The sequence below is a fragment of the Sebastes fasciatus genome, chromosome 17 (assembly GCF_043250625.1).
Source record: "Sebastes fasciatus isolate fSebFas1 chromosome 17, fSebFas1.pri, whole genome shotgun sequence".
Classification (NCBI taxonomy): Eukaryota; Metazoa; Chordata; class Actinopteri; order Perciformes; family Sebastidae; genus Sebastes; species Sebastes fasciatus.
In genome coordinates, this window is record NC_133811.1 from 6,747,701 (window position 1) to 6,772,956 (window position 25,256).

At 40.2% G+C, this 25,256-nt stretch overlaps 1 protein-coding gene across 13 annotated transcripts; it reads left to right on the forward strand.

Moving 5' to 3' along the window:
- Positions 1-520: 520 nt before the first annotated feature.
- LOC141754991 (NACHT, LRR and PYD domains-containing protein 3-like) lies at positions 521-24,263 on the forward strand. Of its 13 annotated transcripts, none has more exons than XM_074614509.1 (16): positions 521-545; positions 4,204-4,274; positions 9,156-9,330; positions 10,742-10,858; positions 12,449-12,559; positions 13,890-14,000; positions 14,279-14,357; positions 14,520-14,745; positions 16,124-17,903; positions 17,991-18,164; positions 18,437-18,610; positions 18,897-19,070; positions 20,925-20,971; positions 21,116-21,624; positions 21,676-22,999; positions 23,203-24,263. In XM_074614509.1, exons 2-15 carry the CDS (start codon positions 4,268-4,270, stop codon positions 21,727-21,729), a joined length of 3,738 nt encoding a protein of 1,245 aa, XP_074470610.1. In that variant the 5' UTR covers positions 521-545; positions 4,204-4,267; the 3' UTR covers positions 21,730-22,999; positions 23,203-24,263. The 13 variants fall into 13 exon arrangements, with proteins under 13 accessions (XP_074470610.1, XP_074470614.1, XP_074470613.1 ...); XM_074614508.1 differs by lacking the exon at positions 521-545 and adding an exon at positions 1,562-3,191 and having other exon boundaries at positions 21,676-23,002; XM_074614507.1 differs by lacking the exon at positions 521-545 and adding an exon at positions 1,562-3,191.
- Positions 24,264-25,256: the final 993 nt, after the last annotated feature.

Below are 25,256 nucleotides of genomic sequence, written 5' to 3' on the forward strand. Positions count from 1 at the left end.
TTCTAACATCAGTGGTGCTCACTGACTGCTTACTGCAGCAGCAGCTCTGTCAACACAGACGCTGTTTGCACGTGTGACATAAAGTGTACGGAGCACCGTACCACAGCTCCGCTATGACACTTTAGAAAATGACAATTCAACGTTAGTTAAATATCTGTTAAAAATAAAGCAGGATTTTGTAAAATTAAGGTGAATTACTTTTCAAAAGAAGCGTCGTTTACGGTTAGACAATATGGTCATGTGACTAACTAGTTTACTGCTACTTCCGCAACCTCACCAGAAATTACGGCCACCTCCCTTTTTGTACAGTAACGCCCCCTTACCCGCGCAGTGACTTAATACACACACCTCTGAACAGACGTAAGGGCAAATACCGACCTCAAAAACACTCTTCGCCCTGCACCACCTGCAGTAACAGTAGCTTTCTGTCCTGTAGTCCTACTGTCTAAACTCTGGTTGTCCCTGACTAGCTGTAGTTGAGGAGAACACACTGAAGGAAGTCTTCTCTCGTCTCCCGGTCTGCTCCAATGTGACTGAACATTAAGGTAATGTATGAATATATTCAGGTTATCATTATGTGAATCATGTTGTACAGATTAGTATTTGAGGACTTGATCAGACAAGAAGTTAATTCAACAACAGTAAACTTGTATTTCCATGTTCTGTAACAGGTCCCCATACTAATCCTTCTTTACTGTTCAAGGGGACAGATTTACTTTTTAAGGTGTCACAGATCAGCCTATAAAATATGATGCATTGTTACTGTGAGATCTGACAACAACACAAGGTGTGTTTTGATATTTTAATTTAAATACAGGTTCACAGGATCCTCATTCCTTTATATCAGGCACTGTTTCTATTTGTATTACTGATGTTTACAACCCTAAAACAACACATCTGTGTTATCCTTTCTTTATTCTTTATTAAGAAATAAAATACTAGAAGATCAGATGAAACTGTATTGATCACCAGAGGGGAAATATGTTGTTGCAGCAGCACAAAGACAGACAGAGTACAGATTAATAGATAAAGTAAAAGAATAAATAATAATGGGTATATAAAACTAAAATAAGAATAACATAGAAACTATACAAAAACAAATGGAGTGACAGTGGTGTTGATAATTAACAGAGTACACCAGACTGATAGGACTGCTTTAGCTGTATCTCTGATGCAGAACGTGAATACATGAAGACAAAATCTCGCGAGATCCTTTTTTGGCATAACCCCTCGAACAGGAACTCCCAGCCAGCTACTGACTTTTGCTCAGTAACTTTATTGTCCTGTTCATGTCAGTCATTCGGTTCTAAGTTCGATTTAATTCACTTTTTGTCAAAAAAAGAAGAATTGGTATAAATGGCTTATGACAATGTAACACTAAGCAATTAGTTACCTTAGTTTGCACCACTTGTTTCATCCAAGTCACAAATAAGGTCACATGATTTGACCAAACAGCTGCTGATGCATGCATCAGCAGCTGTTTGACAAATTGTTTGACAACAAACATTTTTTTGGTATGGTCACTCAGTAAAGACCGAGTGACCATACCAAAAAAAAGTTTATTCCAGTGTGTGCTGTTAGTAAACTTCTTTTAAACTTACAATAAGAGTGTATACTTTCAGTTTACTTTTTATGTACTTATCAGAGATATACTTAACAAAAGTAAACTGAAGTATACTTGGCTCATACTGACAAGTTTACAGAAAAGTCGAAGTATACTTGATTTATAAGCCTACTTGTACTTAATCTTTTGATCGAGATGTACTTAAGAAAAGTATAATTAATTATTCTACCTTATAGGCTTACAGAAAGGTATACTATACTAGGTATGCTTGTAGTTGTGCTGACTTTATGATAGCGTAGCCTATTAAAGTGTGTGAGTTTGTAAAATGATGTTTTGATATGAATTTACTTCAATACATCAACAACTTTCTAAGTTTTTGGATTATCTGTTCACAATAATAATATAATTATAATAGCAATGATATATGTGTGTGACTTAAGTGTGACTCGAGTCCTAAAAAGGGGGCTACAAATATATAGTATAGTTACAGTACAAAAACTATTAAACTAGTGGTTTACTAAGAATATACTTTAAAGTGTACTTTCATAAACTATAAAGTGGACTACGAGTGTAAAACTAGTAAAATATCAGTACACTTATAGTATAGTTGCAGTACAAAATAAAACTTGTGTGTAAACTAGTTGTGTAATCAAAGTTTACTGTTCTTACTCTTAAAGTACACTTAAAAGTACTTTAATAAACTAAAAAGTAATACATTGATATTAGTATACTTACTGCATAAAGTATACCTGGGGAATATAAACTTTACATTTACTTAAAGTATACTTGATAAAATAAAGTTGAAGTATTGTACTTTTCCTCCATGACAGATTATGTAGTATTGTGATTATGTAGTGGTGTTGAACTCTCCAACTCTTCAGTCAGTCATGTTTACTCTGGCGCTATATTGTGACAGAAACACATTACTGCAGCTTAGAGGTGAAGAGTCAGAAACACATGAGATCAGAGTTAGATTGATGAGATGAAGACAGCCAACATTTAGAGTGAAATAAAAACTGTCTTTTTTAAGACTTTAAGGGACACATCGCTGATGAAGCTGCATTTCCTGGTTGCGCACTTTATAAACAAGTCCAGAGACTTCCTCTTTCTCTGTGAAAAAACCTCACAACACACGAACTTCACCATCATCCAAACTAATGTCGAAGAAGAAGTTTTAAAACAAAGTGAAAACTTGACATTTCTTTTATTTTCTGCTGCTGATGAAATCATAGACATACATACGCATACATCTGTACTGTATGTATGTCTATGGAGAAAATGGCCTGTCACGTTCATCAGGACGGTGCTTTTATGTTGAAGTCAGATTGCAGGATATACCGAACCACGAGGTCCAGCCAAGGCCTATGGAAAGGAGGCTAAATCACGCGTCATCAACGCGTCATATTATTAGGGAGTACCACACATGCGCAGTAAAATCTGGCCTGATCTCGCCGAAATTGAGCCAATCGCAGCGCACCACCGCGGCTTCAGTTACACTGCGCATGCGTTAAACCCTGTAGACAAGACCCATGTCCTAGCCTCCTTCTATAGGCCTTGAGTCCAAACTTTAGTTTCACTTTGAGCTCGGTCGTGTCGCAGCTTCTTCTTCTTCTCTCCTTCTGAAAAGGTTTGTATACGACTCTTTTTCGGTTGGATTCATTACCGAATAACGAAATAACGATTATTTAATTTGATTATCCGATTTATGATTCCCAGTTGAATATGAAAAGACTTAATTATACACGGATTTTGACCTTTTCACTAAATTACACATATCTGTGGCCTACGCGCGCTGGAACGCCCAGTGCGCGTGCATGTTAGTGTTTGGAACAAACGGCTGTGTCACGTATTCTGCAGTTGAATATGAAGCTCGTGTGTCCTGTAGTTAACGGTCACTTTTGACTCCTAAATAAAAATAAAAAATCAACTTCTATGAGTTTTAACCATCAGATTATGAACATACACACAGAATCAGACACACAAAATTATATATATTAGTTAAGATTTTAATCTGTAACATGTTTATTTTTTATAGTTTTCATCACAACATCACTATCATGTTCATTTTTATACATTTTGCTTTTTTTTTACTTTTAGAATATTTTTAAGACATTTAAATAAATTTTCATCAAGCTTTGTGCATCATTGGAAATATTGATTCAGAATTTATTTTTAGACCATACTTTTAGACTGTTCGGAATTTTTCTTTATTCGTTATCAAAAATATACAAACAACAAGACACTGTCAATTATCATAACAGTAAGAAAAAACACTGTAGGTTGAGCATGGGCAACAACATATATCAAAGATAACATTCAAAGTGAATACAAATAAAGTATAACTGGTCAAAGTACAAGTAATAAAAAAAATAATAAATTAATTAATCAAAAAGAAAAAAATATATATATCACATAAAATAAATGGATGGATGTTATTATTTTGAAAAGCTGAAAACGGTGAAACGAGTGCTTTGGTTAAACGTGACATAATGCAGTTTCCAGTTGTGCCACCAGAGGGAGACAAATCCTCTAACAGCCAGAGGAGACATGAGTGATGACTCCATCAGTGATGATCAGTAGTAGAGGATGAATGATGATGATGTGCTGATCAATGATTGGACTCATTGTTTTCTCTACAGATGAAGACAGAAAGTCTCTGGGAGCTGATGTAGATGTGAATTCAGCAACAGCTAACAAGGTAACATGATTTGTTGGGACAAAAAGGGTGAGTAATCATAAGTTAATGATTAAGTAATGAGGAACTCAGTAACCACTTCGTATTATGTTTTACTTGTCTTACTTTTAAACTAATGTTTGAGTGCATCCGACTGCTCTTTCACTAGCACTCCGTAATTATGTAGCGACGGTGGCGGATGTTAGTGACGTCAGTCTGCTGTGGTGAAACTACAATGTTCTGAAGACGGACTACAAAAGGCGCCGCAACCCCCTGTGCGTTCTTACGCCGGGGCCACACAGCGCGCTTCAGGCTCGCCTGACGGCAGCGTCACGTCGTGGCCGCGTCATGCCCACCTAGGGTGTTCACACTAGACGCGAGTTACCCACGTCTCGGGAGCGTCCCGGAGCTACCTGTCAGCTGTGTTTTTGCTGTTGCTGACAGCCCTTTCTTTCTACATAGAGTTTGCCTTTTAATGGCCATTTAACTTCATAATAAATGTGATTTATATTTATTTAAGACAAAAAAGGGTAAGAACTGTGTGGTAATTTGTAAATATTATTAAAAACAAGCAAATAAATTCATACATAAATATTAATATATAGCCCATATAAATCCCTCTTTTCTGTCAGTGAAGAGGAATTTATATATATATAAATCCCTCTTCACTGACAGTGAGGAGGGATTTCTATGGGCTATATATATACATATATATATATGTATATATATGTATATATATAAATCCCTCTTCATTGACAGTGAAGAGGGATTTCTATGGGCTATATATATATATATATATATATAAATCCCTCTTCACTGACAGTGAAGAGGGATTTCTATGGGCTATATATATATATATATATATATATATATAAATCCCTCTTCATTGACAGTGAAGAGGGATTTCTGTGGGCTATATATTAATACAAAAAAATAAATAAATACATTAGTAGTAAGAGAGAGCCTACAGCAATCCCTCTTCACTTTGACTGGCACAGTTTTAAACAACATTTCCAGGGGGTTTCGGGTTCCTGTTCTACAGCATTCCAGGTTGCGGCTTTTATCGAAAACGACTTAATTTACATCTGGGGCGGGACAGCAATTTACATTATAAATGCTGATGTTCCGACATCTCATGCAACTTGGAGCTTTTCACCACCTTGTTGCTGAACTGCGCCTTGATGGAGAAAAACACCTGAAGTATTTCAGAATGATAAATATAAGTAAAGTGTTTTTTTTTTTATTATTATAAAACAAAGCAAAATAAACAGTTTCGTTATTTGTTAACCTTTAGAAAACGAAAATCATTATTAAATATCTTTAAAAAAAATTAAATAACACCTCTAAAAGAAAGAACAATAAAGTTACGTGGTGTTTGTTGAGAGAGAGAGAGAGAGAGAGCGCATCGGAAAAATACTGCCAACTATCACCTGATGTTCTTATAACCTATTAACCCAGTCTATTATATGTATAGCATATGTAGGGTTTCTGCTATGACTACTACAGTGTTTACATAATTAAAAGCCTGTACTATATTAACTTGATGGAAACCTGCAAGCAGACAACTGCTTTATTTAGAGTATTTCAGAATAAAAGCATTGTGTTAATGAATGAATGATTCTGTGCACTAAAAACGCTAGAGGACTTTTATTTTGAAATCTAGATAGGAAGTGTAAAATATTGATGGTCAGTGACATATTCTACAGATGTCTAGACATGGAAACTGTAGTAATCTTGCTCATATACTGTCAATAGATCACCTTCACTGTCTGTTGCTGCTGGGAGACGCAGCCGAGAGGTAAGCGGCAAGCGTGAAAAATAGGCGAGCCTTCTATTCTATAAAATAGACGCACGTCTCATGCGGGCAGTGTGTCCACTCTAACCTGTTAACATGGACGCCGAAATAAAAAACAACACGCGACGTTGCCGTCACGCGAGCATGATGCGCGCTGTGTGGCCCGGGGTTTAAATAGGTATTTCAATGACGGGCTGCTTCACCCGCGGTGTGTTAAAGAGAGATACCACAGGTCCTCCTGCTGCTGGAGCACTTTACATCAACATATAAAAAAAGATCATCTAACCTAACGTCTACAACCGGTGAAAAATATCACTTCATTACCAAGGTTGGAATTGAAATAAACAGGAATATATGATAAATATTGAGTTAATTGTTGGAGTTATGGAGAAGGTGTAGGATCATATACTTCTTCCAACTTCTTTTGGGACATGTAATATTTATTTATGTTGATTATTTGTTAATTGATTGTTTACTGTTCATTTTATTAGTTATTCTTGTTTTGTTTATTACTTAGCTATTTGTTACATGTTCGAAATAAATAATTAATTAAAAATAAAGTGAAACGAAATGGTTGTCACTGTCCACTCATATTAAACATGAATCCCAATTAGTGTATGAGCGTATGAAAATAATATGCAAGATAAGCATATCGTTTGTTATTATGAACGGCCGAATGGTGCGTCGCTTTAAATGCTGCGGCCGCAAGGAATTGTGGGATGTTATTCTCTCTTTTCCTTTGGTAAAGGATGGTCCAGTGTGTCCTCTGCTGAAGGAGATGATAAAGGAAGCATTGAAGCTCCTTTCCTTAGCATTTGGTGAATTCGAACAACTCTTGTCATGGCTGCTACTGAGGTACTTCCGGGTCATTTCACTCCGTTAGGAACCTTCCTAAGAGAAAAAGGACTATTCGAATGCAACCCTCCGCTCAAGCGAGCTATACGGGGGAGCCAACTTCCTGTATTTGTAACGCTGGCTCAGACTCTCTTAAGGTGGACTCTTAAGGTGGACCAGCTTTTCTCTTTTAAGTGACAAGTTTTTCTCAGCTTTTTAATTAATTAATTTCTTTTAACCATTTTAACCGGTAGCGTTAATTGGTTAAAATGCTTAATGTCGGTTAATGGTTTAACGGTTAATTATTAACATCCCTATTAACTAATCATTGACCAATCATTGGCTAATCATTACTTATTCTATAAAATTTGATTGAGAGTTACTCATTAACTAGTGGTTCACTAGCGGTTAGATCCTCTTGTTTTTTTAATTAACATCGTAAACTAATCATTAACTACTCATTGACTAATCATTACTTATTTTATCAAATTTGATTGGGAGTTACTCATTAATTAGTGTTTCACTAGCAGTTAGGTAAACTAGTAGCGACTCATTAATTCTGATTACTTAACCCCAAGTAAAGTAAGGGTGCTTTCACATCAGGGACCCGGGCCCGGATCCAAATACACTTGTCCCCAAAGTCCAGATCGTTTGATTAGTGTGAACGCTCTGTACCGTACTCGGGCACGGTTCGTCGATCCGTACTCGAGTCCACTTGAAAGGTGGTCTGGAGTACGGATCATGTGTACTCGGGTACGGTTCGCATCAATTGTGAAAGCCAACCGTACCAAAACACGGAAGTGGACCGCTATTTAACGCGAGTAACGTTAGCATTTAGCGAGTAGTTTTGAAAGGGCACACTTTTTTCAACGCCGCCGGTCTCCTCCGAAATCTGTATACATAAAACAGTTTCATGTCTGTATCTGCGCGCAGCATGTACCGATCTCATCATCAGAACTGCACGGCCGTAGATGATACAGCAGGAAGGCCGGCGAGAGGTTCCTTAAAATATAGACAATAGGCGATGGGGTTGAGTGATGTTTGTTATTTTATTTAGCTGATTTTATGGTCTGTCTCCGAAGAACGAGAGCTGCTCAGCTGCTCAGCTGCTCAGCGGACAGAGAGAGAGATGGGGTGGGGGGAGACAACGTGTTGAGTCGGCCTATTTTCACATCAAACTCAGTGAAATAAGAGTTTATTTCGGCCAAACCAGAGTTGGTGATTGTTGGAAAGACCAACAACGACAGTATTGGTGAGTTTTATTTTGTTTCTGTCTAGTTTGAATGAAGTGTTTTAAGATGCTCCGCTACATACAGCTGATCTCAACATAAACAAATACATGTGGATGATGTCGCAAGTGTACTCGGGTACGGAACAACTTAAAATAATGTGAAAGCTGACCATGGAGGGGGGGGGGGCAATCGTACTCGGGCACGGTACGGATCAATCATACCTAATGTGAAACTGCCCTAAGACATAATATAGAATGGTTACTGAGGAGTCCCTCATTCCTTCCTCATTCCTTCCTCATTCCTATCTCATTCCTTCCTTATTCCTTCCTCATTCCTTCCTCATTCCTCCCTCATTCCTTCCTTATTCCTTCCTTATTCCTTCCTCATTCCTTCCTCATTCCTCCCTCATTCCTATCTCATTCCTTCCTTATTCCTTCCTTATTCCTTCCTCATTCCTCCCTCATTCCTTCCTTATTCCTTCCTCATTCCTTCCTCATTCCTTCCTCATTCCTCCCTCATTCCTCCCTCATTCCTTCCTCATTCCTCCCTCATTCCTTCCTCATTCCTCCCTCATTCCTTCCTCATTCCTTCCTCATTCCTTCCTCATTCCTCCCTCATTCCTTCCTCATTCCTCCCTCATTCCTCCCTCATTCCTTCCTCATTCCTTCCTTATTCCTTCCTCATTCCTCCCTCATTCCTTCCTCATTCCTCCCTCATTCCTTCCTCATTCCTTCCCGAGTATCTACTGATTTTTGTGTCCCTTATTACGTAGTAGTCAGGCACCTTGGCGGAGGTCTGCGCTCTCTGAGTGCAATTCTAGTTAAAAAGTGTTACCGCTCTGACTGATATAATAGACTTGGAAAAAGAGGAACATTTCAAATGTTGAAGAGCTTTTCAAAGTCCGTCAAATAGAGGTGAAAAGTGATGTCGGCAGAGAAAAGTTATGCAGCATTTTTCGAATAATAATTGACTTGTTCACAGTGATTTTTGAATAGTATTTTTGCTTGGAATGCACATCCATATTGTGAATGTCATTTCTTAGGTATGACTGTGCAGCTCAAAGTGCCAACAACATGGGAACAGTCCAACAATCCAATGGAATTCTTTATATCAGGATCCATCAGAAACCAGACAGTCCTGAACCTGAACCCATCCGTGTGCTCTGGGGGAGTCACTGGTTTATATATCATCCTATAACCTTCAAAGATGGACGCCACTCTGATGAACAACGGTGAGGATTTCAAACTGATAATGAAAACAAAATGATGATGATATCAGACGTAAGGGAAGTTAAATATAAAGATGGACACTAGGGGTGGGACAAAAAATGGATTCACCGATGTATTGCGATTTGTTGTACCATTTTGAAAATTACTTTTTAATTCCAGAATTGATATATTTGATTAATTTGAGTCTATGTGGAGGTAGAAGGAAGTTACTGCTTTTATTGTTGTAGTCTGAGTAACGTGACGTCATATCCGTTCCGTATCCTTCAACCAAAACAAACGAGGCAAAACGAGAAAGTATAAAACGTTGGAGGGTCAGTGTGGATACAACCTGCACCCTCCCATGTTAAATCCAACGTGGTAAACACTACACATCCATTAAAGTATGGAAACACTTTGGGTTTCACACATTGCAGGAAAAGCAGAGCTAAACATCACGGCTAAAGCTGCATGCTAACTCTGTCACGGACAGGAAACGTTATTGTATCTCGGTAACATGCGGTCGAGCCGCCGTCGCTCTCATCTCCGTGGTCAAATGGGCCGACGCTACAACTGTAGAGCACCCATATACCGACATTTATGTTCTCTGCATTCAAACGGCCCCGATGGAGCTGACCATGGATGTATAAAGAGAACGGAGCTGACGGGAGAGCTAGAGACGGACTTGTAGAAGTTAGAGGAAGTAGACACGTGGGACTACGTCCGGTTTTCAAAATAAGGTGTTAACAAAGGGAACTGTATATACAAAATACATATATGGAAATAAGATTGATTGGATTATATTCACCAGAAGTATAAAACATTACATGTCCCTTGTAAATGAAAAAGAAAATACCACTAATTTGTGAGGGACATGTCTTTATTCTTTGATTTTTGGGTTGCTGGATATAAAATGTAATAAATGATTGCTGGCAATGACTGATATATTTGACTTCAGGACATCTCTGACTACATACATGCTGAAAATCAAACAGTTTTACTGATTTAATTGAGATATTTTCCAAAGTAAAAGTCCCTAGAAGTGTACGATTCAACATTTTCCCATGGTCTAGTGTTAAAAAAGTTAACAAAAATCACAATAAATCATAAAATCAAATACTTAAAAATCGCAATACATATCGAATCGGCACCCAAGTATCGTGATGGTATTGAATCAGGAGATAGGTGTATCGTCCCAGCTCTAATGGACACTCAGTATAACTCCACAGCATCATTTCCTGCCTCTGCTGCTCACTGCACTGAATACAGCTTTAAAATATTCATTGAAACATTCAATTTAACATTGAATTCATACAAAATGTAATCAAAAAACTACCTGAAGACAAATATACTGTGTACAGTAGGTGTATTAAATCACCGACAGTTTTGTCTCAGTGTGTTGTGAGTGCAGTGCTGAATTTATCTTGTTTCTATCAGGAGGAAGCTGGAAAAACCTGAACCTGAACCTGAACCCAGCTGTGTTTCCATGAAGAGTGACTGGTCTATGGATCGTCCTATAGCCTTCAAAGATGGACGGCACTCTGTTGAACAATGGTGAGGATTTCAAACTGATAATGAAAAATTATAATGAGACTTTAGGGAAGTGAAATATAAAGATGGACACTAGGGGTGGGAAAAAATAGATTCACCGATGTATCGCAATTTTTTGTACGATTTTGAAAATGACTTTTTAATTGCAGAATCGATATATTTGCCTCATTTGAGTCTATGTGGAGGTAGAAGGAAGTTTCCGCTTTTATTGTCGTAGTCTGAGAAACGTGACGTCATATCCGTTCCGTATCGGTCAACCAAAACAAACGAGGCGAAACGAGAAAGTATAAAACGTTGGAGAGGGAACTTTGGAGGGTCCGCGTGGATTCGACCTGCACCCTCCCATGTTAAATCCAGCGTGGTAAACACTACACATCCAGTAAGTATGGAAACACTTTGGATTTCACACATTGCAGGAAAAGCAGAGCTAGACATCACGGCTAAAGCTGCATGCTAACTCTGTCACGGACAGGAAACGTTATGGTATCACGGTAACGTGCGGTCGAGCCGGCCGTCACTCTCATCTCCGTGGTCAAATGGGCCGACGCTACAACTGTAGAGCAATAATATACTGACATTTATGTTCTCTGCATTCAAACGTCCCCGATGGAGCTGACCATGGATGTATAAAGAGAACGGAGCTGACGGGAGAGCTAGCGTCGGACTTGTAGAAGTTAGAGGAAGTAGCATCATTTCCTGCCTCTGCTGCTCACTGCACTGAATACAGTTTTAAAATATTCATTGAAACATTCAATTTAAAGGGACTATTTGTAACTTTGTACGCGCATAAATGTAGCAGGTCGTCACACATGCGCGCTCACATATGCGCGTTCGCGTGTGGCCGCTGCCTCTCCAACTCTGCCTGCCTGCCTTCGCTCAGACAGCGCACGCGTTCTCAGCTCGCTCCACCTCTAGACGTGAACGCGCGCTCACTCCTCACTGCAGAAGAGTTAGTTTAGCTCTGAGAATATCTAGTGAATGTACAGGGGACGTTTGTGCAGAAAAAAAATGCTGCAGCTCCTCCAGACCAACAGAGGTTTCCCGTGTCTTGTGAAGTGGCGGAGCTCCTTAGCTAGTAACGTTACCCTTTCGTTACCGACCTGGTGCCGGTGTCTCCTCTGCTCTCCGGCTGCGGGCGGAGAGAGCAGGGTGACACACTGCAGAGCGCCGCTGCTTCAGCCTGCACTTAGGCAGGAAAAGCCAACACTAGGATCAGATCTAAATCATGTTCATGGAGAGACCTTCGTCTGGTCAGCTAACATTACTGCCAAGCAGCTGAAATATAGAGTGATATTGTGGTTTTAGCTGACGTGTGTCGCCTCACTGTTTTGAGTGATGCTCGTTCAGGTATATTGAGAGCGAGCAAGCGCGAGCCCGACGCTGACTTTCATTGATTTCACGGCCACAGGTGTCGCTGTTAAGAAGCATTTCTGAAAGTTACAAATAGTCCCTTTAACATTGAATTCATACAAAATGTAATCAAAAAACTACCTGAAGACAAATATACTGTGTACAGTAGGTGTATTAAATCACTGACAGGTTTTGTCTCAGTGTGTTGTGAGTGCAGTGCTGAATTTATCTTGTTTCTATCAGGAGGAAGCTAGAAAAACCTGAACCTGAACCCAGCTGTGTGTCCATGAAGAGTGACTGGTCTATGGATCGTCCTATAGCCTTCAAAGATGGACGGCACTCTGATGAACAACGGTGAGGATTTCTAACTGATAATGAAAAATGATAATGAGACTTTAGGGAAGTGAAATATAAAGATGGACACTAGGGGTGGGAAAAAAATAGATTTACCGATGTATCGCAATTTTTTGTACGATTTGAAAATTACTTTTTAATTCCAGAATCGATATATTTGATTAATTTGAGTCTATGTGGAGGTAGAAGAAAGTTACCGCTTTTATTGTTGTAGTCTGAGAAACGTGACGTCATATCCGTTCCGTATCTGTCAACCAAAACAAACCGCAGCGAGGCTAAATGAGATAATATAAAACGTTGGAGGGTCAGTGTGGATATGACCTGCACCCTCCCATGTTAAATCCAGCGTGGTAAACACTACACATCCAGTCAAGTATGGAAACACTTTGGGTTAGTATCGTATCGCGGTAACGTTCAGTCAAGCCAGCCGTCACTCTCATCTCCGTGGTCAAATGGGGACGCTACAACTGTAGAGCACCCATATACTGACATTTATGTTCTCTGCATTCAAACGGCCCCAATGGAGCTGACCATGGATGTTTAAAGAGAACGGAGCTGACGGGAGAGCTAGAGACGACCTTGTAGAAGTTAGAGGAAGTAGACACGTGGGACTATGTCCTGTTTTCAAAATAAGGTGTTAACAAAGGGAACTGTATATAAAATACATATATGGAAATAAGATTGATTGGATTATATTCACCAGAAGTATAAAACATTACATGTCCCTTATAAATTAAAAGGAAAATACCACTAATTTGTGAGGGACATGTCTTTATTCTTTGATTTTTGGGTTGCTGGATATAAAATTTAATAAATGATTGCTGACAATGACTGATATATTTGACTTCAGGACATCTCTGACTACATACATGCTGAAAATCAAACAGTTTTACTGATTTAATTTAGATATTTTCCAAACTAAAAGTCCCTAGAAGTGTACGATTCAACATTTTTCCATGGTCTAGTGTTAAAAAAGTTAACAAAAATCACAATAAATCATAAAACCGAATACTAAAAAATCGCAATACATATTGAATCGGCACCCAAGTATCGTGATAGTATTGAATCAGGAAATAGATGCATGGTCCCAGCTCTAATGGACACTCAGTATAACTCCACAGCATCATTTCCTGCCTCTGCTGCTCACTGCACTGAATACAGCTTTAAAATATTCATTGAAACATTCAATTTAACATTGAATTCATACAAAATGTAACCAAAAAACTACCTGAAGACAAATATACTGTGTACAGTAGGTGTATTAAATCACTGACAGGTTTTGTCTCAGTGTGTTGTGAGTGCAGTGCTGAATTTATCTTGTTTCTATCAGGAGGAAGCTGGAAAAACCTGAACCTGAACCCAGCTGTGTGTCCATGAAGAGTGACTGGTCTATGGATCGTCCTATAGCCTTCAAAGATGGACGGCACTCTGTTGAACAACGGTGAGGATTTCAAACTGATAATGAAAACAAAATTATTTTATTAGACTCTCAGTTGTGAGATCTCTTTTTCAAGAAAACAGTGAGCTGAAAGCTACAAACGGCTGCAGACTGAGCTGTTGATTCTCAGTGGGATCAGCAGGACTAGTAAACATTTACCACTACAGGGAGTCATCTGATTCACTGTGGACATCCAAATATCACTTCATGGACCTGTCCCTGGTGTTTGTCTCTGTGTGGACAGACATAATGTGAGCTAATTCTTCATGATTCCTCCACAGAGTGGACCAGGAGAGTTCGGAGGTTCCCAGTTTTCAGTCTGCCCAGCAGCATCAAACACACCTGGACTCCATATTTATGGTCTGTACATGTACAACAACTACTTTTACGTCTATTCTGTTCACAGTCATCTCCATGCTGCACTTTTTAGACCAGTGGGATGTCATTCTGTCCAACATGGATCTGATGTTTGGTTCCATGATTTTAGTTTGATCGTGTCATTCATATAATATTCTGTTCCAGCTGCTGGAGGAGAACATCGTCACTTTTGTGAAGAACGAGCTGAAGAAGATCCAGAAGGTTTTAAGTTCAGATTACCCAGAATGCTTAGAGAGTGAGAGGGAGGATGAGGACGTGTTGGACGGTGAGGATGAAGAGAAGAGGAGGAGCAGAGATGAATTTGTGAAGATCACACTGCACTTCCTGAGGAGAATGAAGCAGGAGAAGCTGGCTGACTGTCTGCAGAGCAGTAAGAGGATTTCTCTAAAGATTTAACATGTTGGATGAATGGGACGTTTACTATTGTCTCAAGAGATGGACCAAAATATAGACCCTTTGTGTGTCGACGTCATGATTACGTCACAGTGTTAGCTGGAGGCTAACACTAGCAGTGGGTTAAAGTTACACATCTAAAATGTCATCTTGCTGTGTTGTTGGGTGCCAGAATCCAGATATCACATACAGTTGAGATGACAAACTGTGATTCGAGGCTCTAGTGAGCTACAATATCGAAACGTTTCAGAGATGGAGAGTAAATGTTGCTAATATTTAGCCTTCTGCTAAACGCAGCCGTGAGCCATTGGCTGCGGTTAGCAGAAGGCTAAACTATTAGCAACCATTTCTCTCCATCTCTGAAACGCTATGCCACTATTGTACGACTCTCTTTTAGACTGACTTTACTGAAGGATAGTTAACTATAGGCATACAATGACCAGATGTCCCGGTTTGTCCGGGACAGTCCAGGTTTCAAGCTGACGTGTCCCGAGTCCCGACACATATCCGTTAAACACTCAAATGTCCCGGTTTTCAACAGTCACTAACAAATTGTCCTGGTTTTCACAACAATTAAAATAATAATATTATACTTACATAGACGTTTATCATGTTCCACTCATTAATTAATTTGTGCGCATGAGATAAGTATAAAGAGAGCCAGCACAGCGCACCACTGTAGTCTCTATAGAGAGTGATGCTGTGCGCGGTCAAGCCAACATTACGCAGAACCCCCCGTGCTTATGTGCTCATCAAACGTGTCGTTTTGATAAATTATTCTATACAGTTCCTTCTGCGCATCAACAGGCTTTTCACTCCGCTTATAACTCCCTCAGGACCGTCAGTATTTCACCCGGTGTCTCCATTCTGACCAAAATTTCTTCTGAGCTCCACAATTTTAATTATAATAGCCTGAGAAAAAACAAGTTGAAAAATAATGTACGTAGGCCCAGACAACAATACGTTTCCTCTGAGGGAAACTCTCAACAGGACTCCCAAACTGTCAGTGCGTCATGAGGGGGGTAGTCCTGTGATTAAAGGGGGAGAAAGTAGTGAATGTGATAAGTCATGATGTCACAGGGGAGGTTGCAAAACAATTATTAGACATGTGTATTAAATAAATGTTTGTATAACAAGAGGTGAATGCATATGAATTTGTCAAAATTACAATCCAGACATTCGTTAAATTGCATTGAAGTCTATGAGATCTTTGTTTTTCTTTCCCCCAAAAGGGGGCGTGGCCTTGAGTTTTTGCGAAGCTCCCGTATGTGCCGGTCTGATGTATATTAATTTACTCATTCTTTGAGGAAATGTTGAAATATGTTCTTTGACTTATTGATCTTGTGTTCATTCAGGAACTTTTGCTGCAGTTTGTCAGCGTGAACTCAAATCGAACCTGAAGAAGAAGTTCCAGTGTGTGTTTGAGGGGATCGCTAAAGCAGGAAACCCAACCCTTTTCAATCAGGTCTACACAGAGCTCCACATCACAGAGGGATGGCCTGCAGAGGTCAATGATGAACATGAGGTCAGACAGATTGAAACAGCATCCAGGAAACCACACAGACCAGAGACAACAATCAGACAAGAAGACATCTTTAAAGCCTCACCTGGAAGAGATGAACCAATCAGAACAGTGATGACGACGGGAGTGGCTGGCATCGGGAAAACAGTCTTAACACAGAAGTTCACTCTGGACTGGGCTGAAGACAAAGCCAACCAGGACATACAGTTCACATTTCCGTTCACTTTCAGAGAGCTGAATGTGCTGAAAGAGAAAAAGTACAGCTTGGTGGAGCTTGTTCATTACTTCTTTACTGAAACCAAAGAAGCAGGAATCTGCAGGTTTGAAGAGTTCCAGGTTGTGTTCATCTTTGACGGTCTGGATGAGTGTCGACTTCCTCTGGACTTCCACAACAATGAGATCCTGACTGATGTTACAGAGTCCAACTCAGTGGATGTGCTGCTGACAAACCTCATCAGGGGGAACCTGCTTCCCTCTGCTCACATCTGGATAACCACACGACCTGCAGCAGCCAATCAGATCCCTCCTGAGTGTGTTGACATGGTGACAGAGGTGAGAGGGTTCACCGACCCACAGAAGGAGGAGTACTTCAGAAAGAGATCCAGAGACGAGGAGCAGACCAGCACAATCATCTCCCACATCAAGACATCACGAACCCTCCACATCATGTGTCACATCCCGGTCTTCTGCTGGATCACGTCTACAGTTCTGGAGGAGGTGTTGAAGACCATAGAGGGAGGAGAGCTGCCCAAGACCCTGACTGAGCTGTACATCCACTTCCTGGTGGTTCAGTCCAAAGTGAAGAACATCAAGTATGATGGAGGAGCTGAGACAGATCCACACTGGAGTCCAGAGAGCAGGAAGATGATTGAGTATCTGGGAAAACTGGCTTTTGATCAGCTGCAGAAAGGCAACCTGATCTTCTATGAATCCGACCTGACAGAGTGTGGCATCGATATCAGAGCAGCCTCAGTGTACTCAGGAGTGTTCACACAGATCTTTAAAGAGGAGAGAGGACTGTATCAGGACAAGGTGTTCTGCTTCGTCCATCTGACTGTTCAGGAGTTTCTGGCTGCTCTTCATGTCCATCTGACTTTCATCAACTCTGGAGTCAATCTGATGGCAGAAGAAGTAACAACCTCCCAGAAGTCTGAGACACACTTCTACCAGAGTGCTGTGGACAAGGCCTTGCAGAGTCCAAATGGACAGCTGGACTTGTTCCTCCGCTTCCTCCTGGGCCTTTCGCTGCAGACCAATCAGACTCTCCTACGAGGTCTGCTGACACAGACAGGCAGTAGCTCACAGACCAATCAGGAAACAGTCCAGCACATCAGGAAGAAGCTGGATGAGGATCTCTCTGCAGAGAAAAGCATCAATCTGTTCCACTGTCTGAATGAACTGAATGATCGTTCTCTGGTGAATGGCATCCAAAAGTACCTGAGATCAGGGCATCTCTCCATAGGTAACCTGTCTCCTGCTCAGTGGTCAGCTCTGGTCTTCATCTTACTGTCATCAGGAGAAGATCTGGACGTGTTTGACCTGAAGAAATACTGTGCTTCAGAGGAGGCTCTTCTGAGGCTGCTGCCAGTGGTCAAAGCCTCCAATAAAGCTCTGTAAGAACAGAGATAGTTGGATTCATATATCAGAACTTAAATACTCTTTTTTTTTTACTTGTTTTTTCTTCATTACTGTCTCTTCAGACTGAGTGGCTGTAACCTCTCAGAGAGAAGCTGTGAGGCTCTGTCCTCAGTTCTCAGCTCCCGGTCCTCTAGTCTGAGAGAGCTGGACCTGAGTAACAACAACCTGCAGGATTCAGGAGTGAAGTGGTTGTCTGCTGGAATGGAGAGTCCACACTGTACTCTGGAAACTCTCAGGTCAGGATTCATCAACATGTCCCATTAATCCTGATTTACATTAATGGATAAACTCGTAACCTGCATCTGTCTCTGATAATATGGTTTCAAACCAGTTGAATTTATTTAGTTTCAATGTCTTCCCATGAGCACATTTTATGTTGTTTTTTTCTCTCTCTATTGTGAATTGAAATATCCGAGAGGAATCAGAGCTACCAGTAATGTTGTCAGAATGTTGATGGACATGAGTGGGTGTTTGGTTGTGACAAGAGAAATATGTGATGTCTCTTCAGGCTGAGTGGCTGTAACCTCTCAGAGAGAAGCTGTGAGGCTCTGTCCTCAGTTCTCAGCTCCCAGTCCTCTAGTCTGAGAGAGCTGGACCTGAGTAACAACAACCTGCAGGATTCAGGAGTGAAGTGGTTGTCTGCTGGACTGAAGAGTCCACACTGTACTCTGGAAACTCTCAGGTCAGGATTCATCAACATGTCCCATTAATCCTGATTTACATTAATGGATAAACTCGTAACCTGCATCTGTCTCTGATAATATGGTTTCAAACCAGTTGAATTTATTTAGTTTCAATGTCTTCCCATGAGCACATTTTATGTTGGTTTTTTTCTCTCTCTATTGTGAATTGAAATATCCGAGAGTAATCAGAGAGCTACCAGTAATGTTGTCAGAATGTTGATGGACATCAGTGGGTGTTTGGTTGTGACAAGAGAAATATGTGATGTGTGTTATGTGTGTTTGCAGGCTGTCAGGCTGTCTGATCACAGAGGAAGGCTGTTCTTTTCTGGCCTCAGCTCTGAGCTCCAACCCCTCCCATCTGAGAGAGCTGGACCTGAGCTACAACCATCCAGGAGACTCTGGAGGGAAGCTGCTGTCTTCTGGATTGGAGGATCCACACTGGAGACTGGACACTCTCAGGTATGAAGAGGCCTGCTGCAGTATAGTAGTACAGTACACCGTACACCACCTGCTCAGGTAAACCGTGCACTACCTGTTCAGGTACACCGTACACTACCTGTTCAGGTAAACCGTGCACTACCTGTTAAGGTACACCGTACACTACCTGTTCAGGTAAACCGTACACCACCTGCTCAGATACACCGTAAAGGGCCTGTTTAGGTACACCGCACACCACCTGTTCAGGTAAACCGTGCACTACCTGTTAAGGTACACCGTACACTACCTGTTCAGGTACACCGTACACTACCTGTTTAGGTAAACCGTACACTACCTGTTCAGGTAAACCGTACACCACCTGCTCAGATACACCGTAAAGGGCCTGTTTAGGTACACCGCACACCACCTGTTCAGGTACACCGTGCACTACCTGTTAAGGTACACTGTACACTACCTGTTCAGGTACACAGTACACTACTTGTTCAGGTACACTGTAAATGGATGTGGAAGCAGCTGGTTCATATCATGTTGGACACAACTACTTTACAGGCTGAAAATATGTCAGATGTTGTGTTTACAGCTCGTTTTCACTGAAACTCAAGTGGACAAAGAAATCAATTGACGCAAATTTAAACATTTGATTCACGGACTGACCCGTAGAGGAAATTGAGTCCGAAATTTCTGTTGATTGTCAATGTAACATTGATAATAATATATCATTAATAAGTGAACATACTGAGCTGTAGTCATCTGATTATACCCCCGTGACAATGTAGTCGGGGGTATATAGCGCTCCGCGTGTCTGTCCGTCCGTCCGTCCGTTCGCGTGTCACACTTTAGTTTCCGGAGCAGATCTCAGAAACAATTTAAAGACCGTGTAAATGAAATTCAGAGATTTGTTTCTAAACACATTATAAATGTTTGAAAATAATTACTGAAAACATGAAAAGGCTGTGAACATTGTAGTACTGGATTGTGGAGTTAAACTGTTAAGCTGTCTATCGCTAGTTTTGTGTTCAGGATTTTTTAGGCGGGGCTGAAATCATGGCTCGATGACGCACTGGAGCCATCCTTAACATAACTCCACCCGTCTTCACAAACCTGATTTTCAAATCGAAAAAAGAAATCCCAAATTTCTTTAGAGGTTTTGTTGGCTAGCTCAGTCAGTAGAGCATGTGACTCATGTTAACAGGATGGTGGGTTCAAGCCCTGCTATAGGCACTTTCATTACTGTTTTGTATTGCATTTTTATGATTGTAATCCATCCCATGTCCTATGTATATTTATTCTTTTTCTATAAACTTGTAAAAAATTAATAGTCTTTAAAAAAAAAAAGAAAATGACAAAGTGTCATGTGGCCCTGTATGGAGTACCAGGGCCACGAATGTCTTTGAGACTACTAGGACCACAAAAGCAAGCACTTTGTCCACGGCTGCGGCGGCGAACGCCTCGGATGAAATGCGGCGGGGGGGCCAGCCAGCGCCGGGGAGAGGTCCCGCGAGGGGATCCTCCGACACCGAGCAGCCGTCCCTAACCCACCGAGTTGAATCTCCCGGGCAGACTGCGCAACGGGGGCCGTTACTGGCCTGCTAATTTTCCCATGATTTTGAAAGCTAATTTTATATATTTGGCAATTTTTTTAATCATTCAAATTTGGCTGGGTGGTTAGTAACACATTTTTCTGTGGTGTGACAAACCCAGAATGCATATTTATTTTTGCCGTGCTCACTTTAGCCTTGTTTATAAGAAGTGCTCCATGTGAACATGTAAGTACATTTGTAGAGGATAACAAAGCTGTGCGTATGACAGCGATGTGATGTCAATGTTTCCATGCTGAGAGAGGAAGTGCTGCTCTGACCCCCCTCCTCCTTTCAGGTTGGAGCCTGCTGGAGTCCGATGGTTGACACCCGGTCTGAGGAAGTGTAAGTGTGTTTTTAATTTGATTCGTGAAAACAAAGCGTCAACCATCTTCAAACTGTGACATCACTCATTCAAATCTGTGATGTCATCATCATAGACGATAGATTAATAACTGCAGCTGTATTGTGTCTTGTTCTCTCCATCAGATTCCTGTGAACTCACACTCGACACAAACACAGTGAACAGAAACCTCAAACTGTCTGACAACAACAGGAAGGTGACACTTGTGGCGGGGTTTCAGTCGTATCCTGATCATCCAGACAGATTTGACAGTAGTTATCAGCTGCTGTGTACAACTGGTCTGACTGGTCGCTGTTACTGGGAGGTCGAGTGTGGAAGAGAGGTTTCTATATCAGTGAGTTACAGAGGAATCAGCAGGAGAGGAAACGGAGAAGACGCTGTGTTTGGAAGGAATGATCAGTCCTGGAGTCTGTGTTGCTCTGATGGTCATCATTACTCTGTCTGGCACAATAACAGAAAAACACCCATCACCACCTCCTTCTCCTCCTCCTCCTCCTCCAGTAGAGTAGCAGTGTATGTAGACTGTCCTGCTGGCACTCTGTCCTTCTACAGCGTCTCCTCTGACACACTGATACACCTCCTCACCTTCTACACCACATTCACCGAACCTCTTTATCCTGGGTTTGGGGTTGGGGTTCGGGTTGGGTCTGATCTTATCTTTGAGAATATTAGGCTTACGGTGAAGTATATGTTTGGGGTTGATTCTGGTTATTCAGTGTCTCTGTGTTCTCCTCACTGATCTCTCAGTGATTGTAAATGCAGTTGGAGCAGGTGAGGGTGACCTGAGCTGGTCTGGACTCTGAGGGGTTGAGAGCTCTCTGGAAAGACGGTGACGTCTTGCCGGCCTGAGCCAACCCGTGACAACCTCCCCTTCTCCCCCTCAAACAAGCGTGTGTTGTGAGACTCAACTCTGTGCTGGAGACCAGGGAGACGTTTTTAAAAGTCTCTGGTTGTTCAGCTCTCACTACTTTTGTAGCTTCTAACTGAATCTCTGTGGTTTGAGGTGTAGTTTCTCTCCTGCGTCCCTGTTTGTACTTTCAGATATCTGCTTTATTTTACCATAAAGCCTCCATATAGGAGTCGTGTTAATTTGCTGCTGATGTCACAATAGCCGCAATATTGAGAATCCAACCGCAGGGGATTACAAGCAAACAGGCAGAGTCAGAAAGGCAGAGGTGAGTCAGACAGACAGAGTTTTTTTTTGTGTGTGGCTGTCTGGCTCAGGGGGGGGGGGGGAGGCGCCCTAGCGCCCTCTATTGGCCGGCCGCCACTGGTCAGTAGGCTATATTAAAAACAATCAAACCAAGTTTATCATATTCTGTCATCCTTGTGGATTGTGGTTCATCATTATCTCCATTATCTATAACTTAGCATGGTTGTAAGAAATGCATTCATTTAATCATGACCTTGTTTCATTGTTCTTTAGAGCTCACTGGTATTTGTCCCATTCCTCCATGTCTCTGATGAGCAGCACCTCAGCATCTTCAGCTGTTCTGTTCACTTTAATGAAGACTTCCATGATTGAATCTTCCTCTGATCAGGAAGCCTGTCGTTCTTCATGCCTTTTTTCCCTCTCAGCGCTTTGTAGCCTCAAGGCTGATTTACTTTACTTCGACTAAGTCTGTAATCTGACAGCAGAAGTCCGAAAGTCGAGCGATATTTTAATGTCGTCTTCGTCTCCTCATGGCGTCTTGTTGGTGCCAGCTGATTAGCTGATTAGCTGAGCCAGCTAATTAGTTTGGCCACTGGTTGTTTCTCAATCCGTCTTTTCACAAATCAGCGTCAATCAATAGTCTCCAGCACACTCTCCAGCTTCACAATAATTAGTTTGTAAAAAATGTCGTCTAAACACGTCAGGTTTCTAGCTATAGTATCCTAACTGAGCTGTCACTCCTTGATTCACTCTGTTAGTGGGAAACTAATTGCGTGAAGGCCACTTTCTTCTTCTTCTTCTTCTTCTTCTTCTTCTTCTTCTTCTTCTTCTTCTTCTTCTTCTTTGGTGTTTATTGGTGGTTGACAAACCAGCTTATAGGTGCATCACCACCACCTACTGGACTGTAGTGAGTGTGGAGCAGTAGATTGTTAGGAAAAATAAATAATAATAATTATTATTATTATTATTATTATTATTATTATTGTTAATAATAATAATAATAATAATAATAACTTAAATAAAATAATAATAATGATACTAATAATTAAATTCTTGAAGGCCACTTTTCTTCTCCTTCTCCTTCTCCTTCTTCGCTGCAGTGGCGCATTGCTGCCCTCTACTGATTATTAAATGATCATCTTATCAGTTACTTAAAGCAGCAGTGGGTAGAGATGGAGCAAATATGATTAAAGCCTCAGCAGGCAACACCACGTGTTGTAGAAAGTCAGAACTGTCTTTGTAATTGTAATATTTAACGCTAGATTGTAGGCTATTAGTCATGTATAAAAATATTTGCTCCATTTCTACTCACTACAGCTTTAAAAAAGAAGTAACTTTTATAAAACTCATGCTCTTTTAAATTTAAATGTGCCTTACATCGTTACAAGTTATATGTGATGTAATTTGTTCATATATAATGACAAGTTTTCATCTTGTTTCTGTGTAAAGCAGGACAGACTACCTGCTCATATTGATTAAACTCACAGATTCTGCCGCACACAAAGCACACCGTGTTTTTCTCTTGTGATCAAACGCTGAACGTAGGACAGTCTAGTACAGATACTCTGTTCTCTGTCTGCTCACTGTGGAGGATAATGTGAAATGGATCAGAACACTGGGATTTTATAAAACTCTGTGTTCTGATAGAACTTCCATCTGTTATCATTCAAGTATATGAATATCTGTATGTATTCAAGTAAAACATTAGCAAAATGTACTTAAGATATTAAAAGTAAAAGCACTCAATGCAGAAAAATGGCCCCTGTGAGTGTTGTATTATCATATGTTTCACACATATCAATTATGTACATTCACTCAAGTAGAGGATTATCTTTTCATGCCAACACTGTTTTATTTTCTTCTTTTTGGTGTTGGTGCTTGTTTTCTTTCATCCCAAATTGTTGGAAATAAATTTCAATTTCAATTTGTTGGAGGAGTGGGACAGCACTTTGTGAAATCATGTCACGTCACCTGGACAGAGACGCTGTGTGGACACTAAACTATGAGGGTGATATTTCAGAGTGTGTGTGTAGTTTGTTGTTAAACAGTAGAGTTGGACCAAATCAATATATCTATAAGTCACTATCATGTCATCATAAAAACAAAGAAGATAAATGTCACTTTGCTGATTTCTTCCATGTTTTGTTTACTTTTCCGTTATATGATGGGTAAAAAAAAAAACCTTTTTCAGAGACGACATTTTATCTGTCACTGTAAGGAAAGCACAGGACTAAATTAAATTAAATGAATGATATCAGTTTCGGGGTCCTGATATTGTGCACGCTGGCTCACTGTCGCACATTCATTACTTACTGCAACTCTTGAAAAGAGTGGAGACATCCTTAAACTTATTGATTTCCTACTATGACAACTTTGAATGTCCGCTGTAGCAAAGGTTTATTCCTCGGTCATAGCTGTTTTAATTTAATATAATTTCAGAATTTATTTCGAACATGTAGAATACAAAAATAAAATAAAGAAAAAGAGAATGATCAAACTGACAAGTGGACAGTCGGAAAGAAGCAGTATTTACATACAATGAAAAGCATAAGAAAAATAAATTGTCAAACACTTGATGCCTTGATTTACATATTCGAAAAGGAGTGAGAAGAAGTATAAACTCATTTAATCCGACCTCTTCTCCATAACTCAATTATTAATAATTAACCAGCTTCCTTATTGAGCCATACATATACTCTAATTCAATTTTCCTAAATTTGTCTAACTATAATTATTCTTATTTAGAATTATTCTAACTATAATAATTACCTTTTATCTCTATCATACAGAAATATAAATGAATTACTGATATAATTATGCTTATCAAAATATTTAACTTAATCATATTGACTATTTGTTATCTTTTCTTATATGCGCATATTATTATTTATTATATACAATTTATAATATGGCATACAATATGCACATGTAATACAACATGCAATACATACATACATACACATACACACACACACATATATATATGTATATATATACACATACATACACCGCACATTGCACTGTATGCGCACACTGCATACCACATATACATATACAGTATATAGACATATATACATATATACAATACACAGCATCCGACCATGCATACATTA

Bases quoted from the DNA above. Each gene is read 5' to 3' on its own strand.
- LOC141754991 (XM_074614509.1), top strand. The intron at 9,331-10,741 runs GTGAGGATTTCA...TGTTTCTATCAG, and splicing joins CGCCACTCTGATGAACAACG to GAGGAAGCTGGAAAAACCTG. The intron at 12,560-13,889 runs GTGAGGATTTCT...TGTTTCTATCAG, and splicing joins CGGCACTCTGATGAACAACG to GAGGAAGCTGGAAAAACCTG.